Source organism: Brachypodium distachyon, chromosome 1 (assembly GCF_000005505.3).
Source record: "Brachypodium distachyon strain Bd21 chromosome 1, Brachypodium_distachyon_v3.0, whole genome shotgun sequence".
NCBI lineage: Eukaryota > Viridiplantae > Streptophyta > Magnoliopsida > Poales > Poaceae > Brachypodium > Brachypodium distachyon.
This window is the reverse complement of record NC_016131.3, coordinates 70,357,204-70,373,762: the sequence shown is the minus strand read 5'-3', so window position 1 is coordinate 70,373,762 and position 16,559 is coordinate 70,357,204. Positions and strand designations below refer to the sequence as shown.

Here is a 16,559-nt window from a genome sequence, read left to right as displayed (position 1 = left end):
ATCATGCTAAGCAAGACCTGTGTCTAGCTCATCTAAGAAGAGCACACACAAAAAAAGTACGGAGTAACTACTTGAAATGGGATACGATAATTGTTCACCAAGTTCATGAGGTTTCACTATGGACGCTGCTCCCTAATTGTAAAACGACTGTCTGAGTTAGCACGATACTCTTTCATGTATTTAATCCGAAGCACGATAACAAAACGGCAAAGATGACTAAAGAGACAAACGAGCTTTCGTTAGCCATGACGTTATGCCGAGCTAATGCGGATGCCATACCTACAGCTCGCGCTCGTGCGATACTAGTACTAATAAAATTTCATAAGGCCTGTCTTTTCTCGAGGCCTAGCTATGTAGAGTAGAGAAAGTGAACTGCAAAAGGTGGCAAGAAGAGTCTTCTGGTCAAAGAGCAACACGTGATTGTACGTGTGAAATTAGCGCATGGGTTTGGGAGTTTGGGACTGATAAACCACGCCCGGTTCAGGCTGATGAACAACAAGCACACGACGCACCACTAGCCCCGTAATTTTTCTTTGCTTATGCATGGCACATGCATGCAGCAGGCACATTATTTTTGAAAGGCGGGGTCACTACTTATATTACGACGCGGTAACTAGTAAACCCCATTCCACCATGGATCATGCGTGCATGCCGTCGTACTAGTACATGAGATAATCAAATAATACCCGGCCGCGATGAAAAAACATTAAAGAGGAGCACGCATGTATGAAACTTAGTACCAGCACTTGTTTAGTGGTCCATGCATGTGCATATGCACGCATGCTAATTGCTAAGTTGCTAACTCTAGCTAGCCGTGGTAGACTCGTAGCAGAGTGACCGAAAGACACATGATGATGCATGTCGCCATGCATGCCATGGCGAACCAAGTTTGGTGACGTCGCCGCGCACCACGTTCCTTGTCTATCGGGCGCGTGCCTCGACAGCCGTGCCTTCATTGGGATGAGAGGAAGTTGATGGGAATAAAAGGGGTCCTGCTCCTTCAGGTGCTCAGGTTCCTATCCTCATTCGGCCGGCCCTTTCGACCGCTTTCCCTTTCGCTCTACGGCCTGGCCGGCCGGCCTGGTCGCCGATTACAGCCGCCGTGCGTACGTGCGCTCGCTGTTGCCGCACAGTGCGTGCATGCATGCAGCCCATGTCCATCGCTGTCTGCTTTCACGCTGCTGCACTTTGCATGGCATGCACGGACCGATCAGGTCCTCGGCGAGTCACGAGGCAAAGGTTCAATTCATTCGTGGGGCGAAAGCGGCGGTTTGCTTGATCTTGCTCGCATGCACGATCGATCAGGATCGAGGAGGAAGGGAGAAGGCGGGACTGTTTGCGTTGTCTGCTACGGATGTGATGTGTCACTTCACGTGGCCGGTACTTTGGCCGGCATCTCCCCCACGCCGTACGTACCGTGTCCATGCAAGCTAAACATTCCAGAGTCCGAAGTCAAGGCACACAGTACGTACGCGCGCACACGTGTGCATGAATGCAACGACGGGAAAACACACGCCTTCTGGTTAGAGTATGGCTGCAAGCTGCCCTGCGCAAGGAGTGTATATCCAGTTGTTTTAAGTTTTCTCTAGCTAAAATTGGATATGTTTATTTCTCAATCGACTTATTTTAGGGTATGTTTATTTACAATTTTCCAAGCTTTTATTTTAGGGTATGTTTATTTCTCAATCGACTTAGAAATAGAGATTTTTTTTTTATAGTTAATGCGTTCTCATGGAGATTTTCTCATCATTTCTATTTACATCATTTATTGATAAATCTCAGTGATTGGATCAAACATTTTTTTAGCATCGATTGGAAAATTGTTATTTCTCAGTCGACTAAAAAATAGTAAAATAAAGTATGGATACATCTTAGGCGCCTGATTTAAAGCAAAAAACTTAAATGTCAGTTGACGTATATATCAAAGCCATTGGGACTTGTATCTAAATGACATTCCACTCTAGCTCCTCTTTTGGTTGATTGTTTCAAATAATCTTAAAGCACACAAACTATATCTGATGGCTGAGAAATCGACTTATCTCGGACTAAATATCGATCAGGCAATTTAGATATAAAAAACCGATATAATAAATGATGCAAGTAATTGCATTGACATATGAAAAGAGATTATCCACAATAGTGAATTTTGTCTTTAAAAACCTGCATATACGAGTAGAGAAATAGAGGAGAGTCCTCAATTTGATAGAATGATAGATTGCGGCCAGTGATCGATTGGCGTCGTTGGCGGTCGATGCTTCAATTTTGACTTTTGTTCTTCGCAATTAACGATTATGGAGTACTACACTACTACTGTACCGATTACTTTTGTCTAAGTTTTTTTTTTTAAGTTTTTTGTTTGGAAAGGTGTACTTTTGTGTAAGTAAGCTTTTGCACATTGGAGACGTGCCGATGGACGAAACCGGTATGTCAATGTGAGCTCGATCAGGTCAGGTGCGTGACCTGAGTACTCACCAAGCCATCGTAGAGGTAGTATACTGTGTGACTCAAATTTGCTCAAGTATCTAGATACATGTAATATTTGGTCACTTAATATAAGATGAGACGGAGTAAGTAGCAACTAGCTGATCCTTTTGTCAAAGCTAGATAAACAGCTCAGCAAGCCAGCTCTCTAATTAAGGGCGTCGGATAAGTTAAGATTAATTAGCACCAGTCCTACCAATTAAGTGGTGACGGATGTGCTAGGTGTTTTATTAGCCACTGCACATGCATCATGCATGACCTGACTACGCTCTTCCGTTCCTGAGTACTCGACGACAAAGAAAGAACAAGGTGCGTGTGTGCATGGAACTAAGTAGTAGCACATGCATGCTTGCTCAAACGTTAACGCGCACTTGTCAAATCAAATCATGCAAAAAAAGCGGTGGTCTCCATGCCCGCGCTTGTCGTCTCCTTGGTTTGGACTCGCACACAGTTAAAAACAACAGCCGGTCGACTGGATCATGTACTAGACACCGAGAGCTATTCCAGTAGGACGAGTAAGTACTCTACTGGAGTATACTACTCGTACTAGCTATAGCTGTATCATGTGTTAATGTACTCCACATTCGTCATCCGAGAATAGTATAAAGTCGCCTGCTCTAGCTGCTCGTCCGGTCAAAGGAGCAAAGATCTTGGGATTCTTTCAATCAAAAGATTGCACGCACTTGCCTACACCTATATACTAGACTCCACTGCATAGTGCCTACTAGCTTTTGAGATGAAGTAAAATACTCCGTATCGCATTGCTGGCGAGAAGCACACATGCATGCGGTTGACAACACGTAGGAGCCTAGGAGGTTCAAAAGGGGCGCTCGTAAACTTTTTCAGTAGGCTCTACGACTTTTGAACCGGAAGAATCGTGCGGAAGAAGCTCGAGCACTGATCATAGCCTTGCTGAGGGGGCCAACTTATTCAAAGGGGTTTAGAAGTTTCCTTTTGAAAGATCGTCATGACTTTTTGAGAGAATTTTGTCATGGGAGTGGGTCAATTGACCGTTGGGATCGAGCGTGAACCAAGATAAAATCGCTATAAATCCAATCACATGCATTTGTCAAGTGACACAGGTTAATTAGCAATAATGGACAAGCACACTGCATGCATGCGTGCATGCAATTAATTCAGCGTCACATGCAATGCTATCTCATAGCTAGGCCGGCATCAGTGCAATACACGGCACGTCCAAAACCACAACCTTCGATCTCTGGCTAATAACTGGCCAGTGACTGCTCAAAATGCTGTTCAACTGTTTTACACATCTGACCCTGCAAGACCATTATTGCTGCTTGAATTCTTCCAACGGTTTCAGATGCAACCTGGATATATATGTATCTCTTCGTTACGAGAGACCGTTTCAATCATCTGTCGGATCTGTTTACAGAGTGGAGTAATTTGGCAAATCAGAACTGAAGATAAAATTTGCAAGACTCCATCAACATCCTGTGATTTTATATGAACAAGCATGGCCGTAGGCTGTAGTAGCAAAAGATATACAGGTAAACAGGGTGAGGGAATCAGGGGAACTGTCTGCTTAATGCTCAAGATTTTTTTACATTTGGTTCCATAGCCCTTGTCTCTATGTCAAGATGTCAAAAGATCCCAACCACAACAGCCATTTCATTTCCTTTGATCCCTCATCTGTTCCGTGCATCCGGTGAGTTGTTTACTCCCAACAACTGACAAAGAAACTCATGTACTAGTTGCCTCGTCAGGTTGATTCCCTGCACCCAAAATTTCGACCACACTCACCTCTACAAAAAACTAAATATTATCTATGTTGTGTTCGAAATCATATCTCCTTTTCATATTAAAAAAAATGCAGATCACCACCAATTGTTTGAGCACTGCCTGATCAGTTGTTAGGTTTTTCAGTAGAGAATTTTGATCACTTGTAAGTTGCCATCATTGTTCATAACAAGGATTCATTCGGTAGTCACTGCATCTGAAAAATCTTGGTTGTATACCTGTGTTGCAACTAGTACACATGTTGGTTGTGCCAGCATCAATAAGTTGACATGACAAATCCTAGCTAACCTGCGAGTTCTTGCTGTACTCAGAATCAATCACACACGTTAGCTGTGTGTCACATTGCCACTTGGGAAGTCTCAAGCTCATGATTAAACGATACAGTTCTTGTTTCGATCGGTTTGGATTATTGGTTACCTGTAGTTGTATATAACACTGCAAGTGCTTTCTATATTCAGCTATATGTTTTATCATCACCAAATTCATTTTTAAGGCCATCTCTTGCAAGTCTGCAACCATCATGTGGACTGTGCTAGTTGTTTAATATCTGCTCTGTTGACTGGTCACTGATTGCTTTAGTAGCCTGATGCATCTAACATGAAAAATAATCCTTCACGTCGCTGCTACTACTTCTTGGAATCATCGTCTCTCGTGCACCTGTTCTGTTCTGAAGTTCTGAACTGATTAATTTTCCGTCGCCGTCTGCACTGCGAGATGCCAAAAAACGAACACGAATTTCGCATCTGTTAACAGGTAGTAGGAGTACATAAGAATCTCTAATCATACTTGGCGAAATGGCAAGGCAGTTTTTTAGCTCTATTTAATTAGCACCCATGCAGTTGCAACCTGTACACAAGAAAACAAGTTCAGTCAGGCATGCATCGGTCTGCAGATGATTCTCCAAAGGCTACTAATTGGCCATGTGTGACAAACGCAGCAAGATTTGCGTGTCTCTTTACGAGCAAATCGCCCATTCAGTCAACACATATATATGGAGTATAATTTAACACATATTTTCCGGCCTATTTGGGAGATGATCGATGCTGTAGCTAGGGTAATTTGTTTTTGCTTTGTGTAACTGAAGAACGGTCAAGATTTTTGACTATATATACTCCTACTCTGATGCATTTCTTAATCTAGTAAGTAGGGGATATTTTATCTGTTTGGATTGAGATCAGTGCAGGAGCACCCTATGCATGCTTCGTTGTCTGTGGTATTAGTAGGTTGGGAAGGTACGTTAGAGATATTGTTCGTCACCTGCCATTTGATTAGATAATTAATTAAGCTGTGTCTCAGAAACCTAATATTCCATTCATGAAGCATTGTGCCTTCACATTCACAAGTCCAACCTAGCTCGTAGCTTACTTCTACATCTGTCATCTCATTGACTACTGATTACCACATAGGTATGGCTTGTGTTGACTACTGATTAAAGGTACATAACCCAAGGGAAACATGTACTCATTCTTTGAGGTATCTGTCCAGGGAACAAGGATATATACCAGACAAGATAGTCCCCGTAGCAAGAAAAAAAAAATACTATACCCAGTGGTAATCAGTACAGTACTTATGTATTATTACCTCTCCGAGCAAGTAGAACTTCGGAGCTTACAAGTCCAGTACTGATTACCACACAGGGCTGCTCCTTTGAGATTAATATATACTCCTATTTAGTAAATTTTGTTGAAACTTTGTATCCAGTGTTTGACTACTAATTAAAGGTACATACCCCAAGGAAGGCATGGACTGAAACAGGATACAGTACATAAGCAAGTAGTGAAAGTTTTTATCTTTTCTTGTCAGTGATTCTGAATCAGACAAGATAGTAGATGTAAACTGGGAGTGCTACCGCCTGTAGTTGTTCGTCGATGGCAAGTTGCATTGTAGCCGTGTAGAGAAGGAAGGGAGCAAAGAACCAAGGAGCCAAGGATATGACAGAACAAGAGAGTAAGTAAAGGCCTTCTATTTTGTTTGCGAAAGTGACAAATCACTGTGAAGTACAAAGTATTGAAGGAGTATAAACCGTACTCCCTCCGATCATGATAAATGTCTTGTATTTGGATTTGTACTTTCTCCATCTCAAAATAAGTGACTTGGATTTATATAAAAATTTATACAAATCCACGCTTGATATTTTGGGATAGGAGGAGTACAAAAAATATAAACTGTACTTGGGGTCTAATCCTCCGAATCAGAAACACTGCTTATGATCTAGTTTGGCCAGATTTAATGGGCCTAGAACAGCGCAGGCTCGCAAAAGGCCTGAAACAGTAGCGCATATGGTCCAGTTTTGTCCAGTCCGATCCAGGGCTCTGAATCTGAAGAAGCAGGATACCACCGGCCGTGTTCTGAAGCATTCTGTTCGTGGACTGACCGGAGTCTGTTCGTTTTTCCAGAATGAGATGGGTTCATGGTCATGGACGTACAAACCCCCTCCGAGCACCAGCCAAGTCTCGCATAACCTCTCCCGGCCTCAAGAATAAGGAAGCCCAAAGTCTGAAAATCACAACGCTAATTTGTCCAAGAGTAAAATGTATCACATGTCCTAATTCTTTCATCCTAATTCTTTCAAACTGCACGTGTGAGTCTCAATTGTTTCATAAGTGGTTCTATTTGGATCCACGTGTCAGGTGACACGCTAGACACTCTTTTGCAAACAGAACCCCGCCTCCTTCTATTTTCTCCCCTTAAGGCCTTCTCCTTTCTCTGCTCTGTCGCTGCTCCCACAGTAACGCGCTCACCGGAACCGCGTGAGGTCGTCCACTCCCTCGATCATCTGCTCCCACGACGCTGGTAGTAGCTAGTTATGTTGGAATTTTGGGTTAGGTGCAAGGTCCAATCTGAAATTAATTCCTGGAAAATCTCAAAAGCCCATTCATGTAGTGGGATGAGGAAGTGGGAATAGTCCCACATTGCTAGTTTAGGGGGAGTTGGACCAATATATAAGGTATGTTGGTTCTCACCTCTTGAGCAAGTGAGCAAGGGAAATCTCTACGCGCGCTCCTCCTCCTCCTCTGCTCGCCTCGTCACGACGCGCGCGCGCCGCGTTTCGTGTATCGAGTTCGAGCCGTGCCGGGTCGTGCTTATCTTTTTGGCAGTCGGAATCCGTTGCGGACGCGTAACAAATCCCGATAATTGCGGAGTCGGTTTTGGTTTCCTAAACCGAACCGAAGTCCGCCTGCGTGCCTATATAATAAGACTACCCCGGCCTCCGGACGGACGACGCCACAACCCTAGCCGTCACGTCCACGATCCAATCCCGTTGTTCGCTGCCAACTGCTACTCCATCCCGTCGACTGCGTGCACAGATCGCCGGGAGAGCAGGCCTCCGGAACCCCAACCTTCGAGATCCTGCCCGGAAGACGGTCGGTAAGGTTTTTGGGGAGCGTTCTCACGCGACTGCTCGCTTCTTCACGTCTCTGTTTCGTCGGCATCTTCATCACCAATGGCCGACGACCTCAGAGATTCCGCGGCTCAGGCTGCCGCTCTAGCTCAGCAGCAGCAGGCTGCACAACTCCAAGCATAGCAGCAGGCTGCCCAACTCCAAGCCCAGGCAACTGCTGCTGCACAGGCGCAAGTGCAGGCACTGGCCGCTGCTCAGGAGGTAGTCAAGGCTGCAGCTGCTGCCGGCGTGAACATCGACGCCACCGGACTCGTCACCGACCTCAACAAACAAACACAAGAAAAGAACACAACACCGTACGTAATCTGTTCTTTCTTGTTGATTTTAATTAGTAATTCTATTATTCATGCCGTGAAATTAGATGAGTTTTATTGCTGTGCGTTGCTATTTAATTTGTCTAGTTTGCATGATATAATGTGCTACATGTTTTACACAATGTCTTTCTGAATTAAATATTCATCGAAATTACCTAATATTCAACGAGTTAATCCATCAGTCGCCTATTATAGAACCACTTATGGTTGCTCTGCCCATCGCTAAACCCGAAGCCGAGCGCGCTGCCCATCGACGACGAACTCGTGGACTCCGAGCTCGGCCCATGCACTTCCCCGTGGCCGCCATCACCCCGCAGCCCAACCCACCATGGGCCCAGCCAGGAATGCAGCCGGCGGCGGCCGGGCCCCTCCGTTGCTCGGTCCTGCTCTGATCCATCGGCACCGAGGAGCTCCGACGCGGGACGGTTCCGGGGCACGGGAGGCGTAGGCGAGGGCGCCGGTGAGCTCAGGGCGTCGATGCGCATCTCCCGCGCGTGGTGGAGAGGCGAGGATGGACTTGGGGAAGCAGATCGGGAATGGCAGCGCGACGGCAGGCTGCGGGAGATCCAGGCGGAGATGAGGAGGCTCTGCGGCGAGGTGGCGTCTGTTTCGACCGGGAGGCGGCGGCAGAGGCCTGAGACGGCGACCTTGCGGCGGCGGCGGAGGAGCTCCGACGGACACGGGAGGAGCAGGCGAGGGCGCCGGCGAGCTCTAGGTGTCGATGCGCAGCTCCCGCGCGTGGTGGAGAAGCGAGGATGGACACGCGGCAGCAAATCGGGAGCGGCGGCGCGACGCCGGCCGTGGGGAAGAAGATCGCGGGGTTGGGTGCGTGCGATAAGCAGCATGGACTGCCGACTACGTGTATGAGTACATGTTCCATGTAATTAACTGAGTATGCGGCCTTGATTAGGTACAGGCCAACCGTGCCGGAGAAGGTCGTGGAGGTGTGCATCGAGTCCCTGGCCTGTGCTAGCCGCGGCCGCGAGGGAGAGAGAGAGGAGGAGAGCAGAGAAATAAGTGGGGGCTCACGAGGGAAAGGAGAGGAGAAGAGAGGGGGTTTTCAAGAAAAAATGTCCACGTGGTTATCCGATGGGTCCAAATAGCCACGTCGGCAGAAGACACGTGCTCGAGCCATTTTAGGACCCGTGATGAACCACTTATGAAACAATTAGGATTCAAACGTGCAGTTTCAAAAAATTAGAACTAATTTGTAACCTTTATGAAAAAAATAGGACCTCTGATGCATTTTACTCCTTTGTCTGGTACAGTACGAGATTGGAGGAAACTCACGACGAAGACAGCTGAAAAACGGGGCTGCGACGAAGAGCCAGACGAAAACGCAGAGCACACTCTCCAAGGGAGGAGAATGCAGTTGAAGCGATGCTGCAACAAGCAGATGACGCGCGGCTGCTTACCAAACACCACGATCCACCAAGGACGACGCCGACGAGCGACGTCTTTTATTTTTTGAGGGCACACAAGCCACGTCTTCCATCTGCAGTAAATTTCGGACCCTGCTCGTGCCGGCCCGGCTCGGCCTGGCGTGCGGCGTGCCGTTCTTTGATGCTCCCACGGTGGGCTTTCCGGGCCGGATGGTCTAGGCCTGACGTAGCCAGTACCGTGAAGGCCCAACCCAGCCCAACGCTCAGCACTAGCTCCAGTGAACCGTCGTCGAAGCACACGGCACTAGCGGCTGCCGCGCTGAGCGTGTGATAGGTGGTGGCGGTATATTCCACGGAAACGTAGAGCGCACCAGGCGCCAAAAGGCATCCTCCGCCACCACATCTTCCTCAGCCCTCCCCCCGCCCCGCCTTTGTCCCTTTCCCACCGCCCCAAACCCCAACCGGCGACGAGCCTTATCCCGCACCATAAATAACCTCCCCCCTGCCTCTCGCGCCCGGACTCCCTCTCCCTCTCCCTCTGCCTCGCCGCCCCCCTTCCTTGTCCTCCTGCTCCGGTAAGTCTCCTTCCTCCACGTTTCTCCTCCCGCACTTAGGCAGCTCACAGCTCGGTGCCTCGGTGGGGTTTCTCTCCTATGCTAATAATCCTTTGCGCTTCCTGGGAACGGATCGGTTTGCTGATTGGGCAGAAGAATCCGCGGGTGGGGCGCGGATTAGCTCTAGAATCGGGGAATTTCTCAGGGTTTTTGCTTTAGAAGCGTTGGAAATTACCGATCGACTGGGGAAACCAGCGGCTTACTGATGCTGTATGGTTGATTATTCTGCTAGTTCATTGACTTCAATTCCCCAAACTATGAGCCACAGCCGCATGGAAGGAAACACACGGAGTATTAATATTACGGAATGAAACTCACTTTTCCACTCCCAGATAAATGTTTTCTGTAAACCTTCGATATCTATGGTTAGACTTGGAAATTGGAACTATACAACAGCCCTGCTCTTTTTTCTTCCGCATGGAATATTTGTTTGTCTAAATTGTGATGCTACATTTGCTCGAATTGAAGGACCACAACATTTTTTTTGTATTTTTTGGCTCTGTGATAATTTCTCTCAGTAAATCGTGCATCGAAAGATTTTTGTAGTGGTAGAAGCCTATGTTGATTTTTGTTGTGATACTTGACTGACATTACTAACAAAGGACCTCATAAGCCATGAGTTTAATTCCACTTGACTGACATTCCTAACAAAGGACCACATAAGCCATGAGTTTAATTCTTCTTATTCACAGTGCAGTCTTCCTCCCGCGCTTATTGGTTAAACTTAAATCAGAGTTGACAAGAATTTATCAAGAGTTGATTCGTTATGGATACTGGCTGTCTGTCATCTATGAACATAACTGGAGCTAACCAAGTAAGATCTTTCGTGGGACAACTTCATATACAAAGAGGGTTCACAAGTAGCAGCGTCCAAACACTTAAAGGTAGCCGCCGTGCGAGCTTTAGCTTGAAAACTCCTGTCTTAAGGAATAAAGGAAAAGGATTGCGTCGTGGACCTGGTGTTCTACAGGTTAAGATTTTTTCTCTTTTCCTTTTTAAAATTTCTCTGTTTTATCTTTGTATATCATTTCTCATGAAGCAATTCTTTGCCCTTTTTGCAGGTTGTTTGCCAGGATTTTCCAAGACCTCCACTGGAAAGCACAATCAACTATTTGGAAGCTGGACAGCTCTCTTCATCTTTTCGGAGCAGCGAACGCCCCAGTAAACCATTACAGGTCGTGATTGCTGGTGCAGGTCTGATGTAATTCTAGGATTAACTCATGTATGATTTTCACAAACCTGATAACCTTGAGAGAAATCTCAAGTGCTGAGCATTCTTAAATTTGTATGTGCCTTTCGCAGGATTGGCTGGTTTATCGACTGCAAAGTATCTGGCAGATGCTGGCCATAAACCCATATTGCTTGAGGCAAGAGATGTTTTGGGTGGAAAGGTCTGACAGTTACTTACATGCTTTCTTATCTCATCGCTAAATTTATGCAGGTTATTAAATCTGGATTTCCATTCATTGTTTTTATCTGAATAGCTTGTATTCACTGTTATCATCATTCGTGCTTATTTTTTTCTATCGTTGTGTGCGTTGAACAGATAGCTGCTTGGAAGGATGAAGATGGCGATTGGTACGAGACTGGCCTTCATATTTTTTGTAAGTTACCGTTCTGGTTCTCTTTGTGCTCTGTGTTATGTAGGTTATTTCCATTAGCAGCGTATAGGTAGTATTTGGTGTTTCCGACAAATATCTACATAATAGCAATAAGATAAACCACCTTGAGTAAAGTATGAAGAGATCTCCGAGTAGCCACAATGAGAGGTTATTTCATACAATCAACTTGTTATGCTGCTTGAATTTCTTTTAGATGTGCTTTATTTATTTTGCAAAAGAATATGTGTACTTTCTGCATGGACAATAGAGGTAAATAGCAGTCTCAAATTCTTTAAGCCTGAAAGTTTGCAGACTAATTGTGCGCACACTAGTTCAGATTTGAATGTTACATACAAGAATACAACATTGTTTGCCTAGTTGAGTTTTTTGTCCATAAATTCTCTGCTACCAGCGTGCCATTCCCTTCCAATGGAATGTGTATGATTCTCTTCATTCTGTCCATGTATGTAACCATATATCTTTTTGGTTTAAGTTGGAGCTTATCCCAACATACAGAATTTGTTTGGCGAGCTTGGTATTAATGACCGCTTGCAATGGAAGGAACACTCGATGATATTTGCCATGCCGAACAAGCCAGGAGAATACAGCCGTTTTGATTTCCCAGAAACTTTGCCAGCACCCTTAAATGGTAAGATCACACATAACACTGTTAGAAGAAAGCCAAGAGAATTGAGAAGTGCATCGGAGTGTTAGTTTTAATATTGTTAATGTGTGATCATCTGAATGCACATGACATTGGAAAATCAAACCATGACCTTTGAGGTGTACTCTGCCGTTTGATGTCAGGTTAATTGACTATGCATGCATTTAACAGGAGTATGGGCCATCCTGAGAAACAATGAAATGCTTACTTGGCCGGAGAAGGTGAAGTTTGCTATAGGACTTTTGCCAGCAATGCTTGGTGGCCAAGCTTATGTTGAAGCTCAAGATGGCCTAACTGTTTCAGAGTGGATGGAAAAGCAGGTATGAGCTCAGTATTTCAGTCACACTCCTGTCTGTACAAAATATATTGACATCCGATGGATTTGCACTGGAATTTTGTCTGCTAATAAGTTGCTACATTCTATTGTCATATTCTTTGGGACGAAGCATTGCTAGGTCCATAGATGAAATAACATGCTAAAGGTTCAATATTGTGTTTTGCACCAGGCCCTTCTGTATGCAAATTAAGGCTTGAGAAATGCTTATAGATGTATTAACCTTTTCAATTAAAGGCCAAGTGGATAACATATCCATGTATTTGTCACAGCCAAGAAAAAGTGATGGACAGTTAGATCTGAAAATGAACAATTGCACAAGGTTACTGAGGTTCTTTGTTAATTAGCATAAAGCGGGTGTCCTTAAAAAAATCACCTTTCTTATTTGTAGTACATATGTTGATAACTGCCATTTTCTTTCTTTTGTTTTTTCCCAAATTTTCGTTCCTTTGCTTTTCTCAACAATGGAGTCAAGTGTCTTATACAACTTTTTAATCAGCACAGGGTGTTCCTGATCGAGTCAACGATGAGGTTTTTATTGCAATGTCCAAGGCGCTCAATTTCATAAACCCTGATGAGTTATCTATGCAGTGCATTCTGATTGCTCTAAACCGATTTCTCCAGGTACAACTTCTCTTCCTGTGTCAGCATGTGCAGTCTAGCAATCCTTCTATTCTGCCTAGAGAAGTAGCTAGCATATTTACATTACTTTAGTATTTCTCATTTACGTTCTTTGTTACCTTTAGAGAATCTAAATGTGCTATACACCATAACGATAAAATTACTGTGTGTATGTGTAGGAGAAGCATGGTTCCAAAATGGCATTTTTGGATGGTAATCCTCCTGAAAGGCTATGCATGCCTATTGTTAACCATATTCAGTCTTTGGGTGGTGAGGTCCGCCTGAATTCTCGTATTCAGAAAATAGAACTGAATCCTGACAGAACTGTGAAGCACTTTGTACTTAGCGATGGGTCTAACATAACTGGAGATGCTTATGTTTTTGCAGCACCAGGTGTGATTTATTTCCAAATATCATGTTTCCTTTGCAGATATTCGTTTTAACTGACTAGCCTCTGTTTCAGTTGACATCTTCAAACTTCTTGTACCGCAAGAGTGGAAAGAGATCTCTTATTTCAAGAAGCTGGATAAGTTAGTGGGAGTCCCTGTCATCAATGTTCATATATGGTTAGTTGATTGAAGCATTTGGTTCTAAGTTATAAATAATAAATCTTTGTGTTTTGTAATTCTACTTCTACCCATGTGTTTTTGAAATGCCTCTTAGTATTTCTGTTGGTTTTAATATTTCAGGTTTGACAGAAAACTGAAAAACACGTACGACCACCTTCTTTTCAGCAGGTATGTCTTTTGATTGTATTGGTCTTCCTGTCGACGCCTAATGCATTTGTTGTCTCTAGTATTACAATTGGGCACATCCTATACCATTAGTAAATGTTTGAATATGTTATTGTTTTATAACAAATACCATATTCTTATATTGATCTTTCCCCTTCTGTTTCAGGAGTTCACTTTTAAGCGTTTATGCAGACATGTCTGTAGCGTGCAAGGTACTCACTTGAGGACTTAATAATATGAAATGGATAGATGCTAGTGTACCATCATGTAATCCTGTACTACTCCTTGGGATCCACCATATTAAGTATCGCATGTGGATTAACCTGAATCTTACTACAGAAGGTCTCTAAACTTAAAGTTACAGCTGTTGTTGACATTACAAAATTCCGTTATCTCAAATTTCGAATTGTGGCATTTTTGTCATTGCTAACATGTCATTTGGCTCTTGATTTCATGAATCATAATAGCTTTTCTTCCGCTGAGAATAGTTGTATTAGCTCAGGAAAAAGAACCAAGGACATGAATACACGACAATTTCATATTTCTTTTGTTCCCTAACTGTCTACAGGAGTACTATGATCCAGACCGTTCAATGCTGGAGTTGGTCTTTGCTCCAGCAGAGGAATGGATTGGACGGAGTGACAATGAAATCATTGAAGCAACTATGCAAGAGCTAGCCAAGTTATTTCCTGATGAAATTGCTGCTGATCAGAGTAAAGCAAAGATTCTTAAATATCATGTTGTAAAGACACCGAGGTGAGTACATTTTGCAAAGGCCCTTCCTTATAATTGACCAAAAGGAGGATGAATAGACTAATAGTTTGATGTGCTCTTCTCTTACACTATTTTACTTTTCCGGCTCTCTGTTACAGATCTGTATACAAAACAGTCCCAGATTGTGAACCTTGTCGACCTCTGCAACGATCACCGATTGAAGGGTTCTATCTGGCTGGTGACTACACAAAACAGAAATACTTGGCTTCTATGGAGGGTGCAGTTTTATCTGGGAAGCTTTGTGCTCAGTCCATAGTGCAGGTAAATACTCCCCATGGTTCTGGTTGTACGTGGATGCATGAAAGTTGGCTAATCCCATTTTTGTCTTCATGCATTGTGGCACGGCATTATTGTAGTCTAATGATATTATGATGCTGCTGCTTGCAGGATTCTAAAATGCTGTCTCGTAGGAGCCAGAAAAGCCTGCAAGCCGAAGTTCCTGTTGCTTCCTAGTTGTAGTTCGTGAGCACTATTCCTTAGCACATTTTATGGTATTTTCACATTGTTGTAGAGTTGAAAATTGGCTGACCAGAGAACCCGGGAAAAATGAAGTTTGTAAAACGACCAGCATAGCAACTCCTGTACCTTTGATGTGATAAAGTAAAGGTTCTTCCATGAACTTGGGAACTTCCAATTTTGATTCAGTTAAACTCAACAGCAACTACCAACTGGTTGCTTGTTCTGTTACTTGGACTTGTATATAACATTAAAACAAAAGGTTTGTATCAGAAAAGGAGAAAAAATCACGGATAAGATCTGTGGTCATGTCTGTGTGGATAAATGAGCTTATTATATTTTTCAGTTGCAATGGCAAGTTGCAATTTCAAAGGGGGGAGTACAGACAGGACTGGGCTCTCAGATATTTTCGCTGAGATATTTCGTGGGGTCTTAATAATTGCCCTTGAGATATTTCCTGGACTCTCAACTGGAGATGTACTAGTAGCCTAGTAGGTCAAAATCTGAGATACTAGCCTACTCGTAGGTCATGTCAGTTTCCAAAAGGAAAAACTAGATCATATCTCCTGGACGGAATCGCGTGGATAACTGCACGAAGTATTAAAACAACAAAAATCTTGCAGATTTCTGCGGCCAAAAGTCACAGAATTATCTGAAGGTACAGAACAAATCGTTCGTAATGCAAGCATGACAGTTCTAATTTTGTTTATATGCCAGTATGTGTTGTACAGGTTTCATTTCTTAGTTTAAGACAGTGCTTCCCTAAAAAACATCAAGCAGAACATGTCAGAGTAAGCGTGTATTAAATCAGAGCAATAATATGATTATGTGAACTGTATAAAAAGACCCCAAAAAGATACTGCCACTACTATACAAAAATCGAGAAGGAAATAAGAAAGCTGTGTAGCAGTAACCTTGTCCATATCCAAAACGGATAGAGTGAGTAGTAACCTTTTTCATTTAGTTGGAAAACCCATCGAACTAAAAAACTCGGTTCGCTTACGCAGTTTATCATCGCACATATGAACTGTCTTTGTCACTGCTGCATAGGTTGATTTGGACATTTACTCTAGCACTGACACATGCCGACTACGAGTAACAATTTCCATCTGAGCCGTCGCTTAACCAAGGTTGCCACTTGGATTAGTTGGTAAAGACGACAAAGCAAAGATTAACGAGGCCTTAAAAAGCAGGTTCCGCCGGCCTGCGTTTACGAGATGGCAAAGCGCGCACGCAGATTCCTCTCTCCTGGTCCTAATCTTCTACGGGCGCACACGGAGATCTTTCTGGCCGCGCATAAATATCTGCCGCGAGCCCGCGAGATATTTTCCTCGCCGCGCCACGTGTCGGCAGGCCACGTGGAAAAGCGCTGGCACGTAGGCGTAAAAGACCAGCCCTGCCGGGCCACCACACGGCTGCT

The 16,559-nt window shown here is 44.2% G+C and overlaps 1 protein-coding gene across 2 annotated transcripts; it reads left to right on the top strand.

Annotated features, from left to right (window-relative positions):
- The first annotated feature begins 9,750 nt into the window (after window positions 1–9,750).
- Window positions 9,751–15,438, top strand: PDS (phytoene dehydrogenase, chloroplastic/chromoplastic). Of its 2 annotated transcripts, none has more exons than XM_003558605.4 (15): window positions 9,751–9,916; window positions 10,653–10,925; window positions 11,017–11,149; window positions 11,258–11,346; window positions 11,502–11,559; window positions 12,050–12,205; window positions 12,392–12,540; window positions 13,059–13,178; window positions 13,355–13,568; window positions 13,639–13,741; window positions 13,865–13,912; window positions 14,076–14,121; window positions 14,478–14,665; window positions 14,782–14,944; window positions 15,071–15,438. In XM_003558605.4, exons 2-15 carry the CDS (start codon window positions 10,722–10,724, stop codon window positions 15,134–15,136), a joined length of 1,737 nt encoding a protein of 578 aa, XP_003558653.1. In that variant the 5' UTR covers window positions 9,751–9,916; window positions 10,653–10,721; the 3' UTR covers window positions 15,137–15,438. The 2 variants fall into 2 exon arrangements, with proteins under 2 accessions (XP_003558653.1, XP_010229080.1); XM_010230778.3 differs by having other exon boundaries at window positions 10,648–10,925.
- The last annotated feature ends 1,121 nt before the right edge of the window (window positions 15,439–16,559 follow it).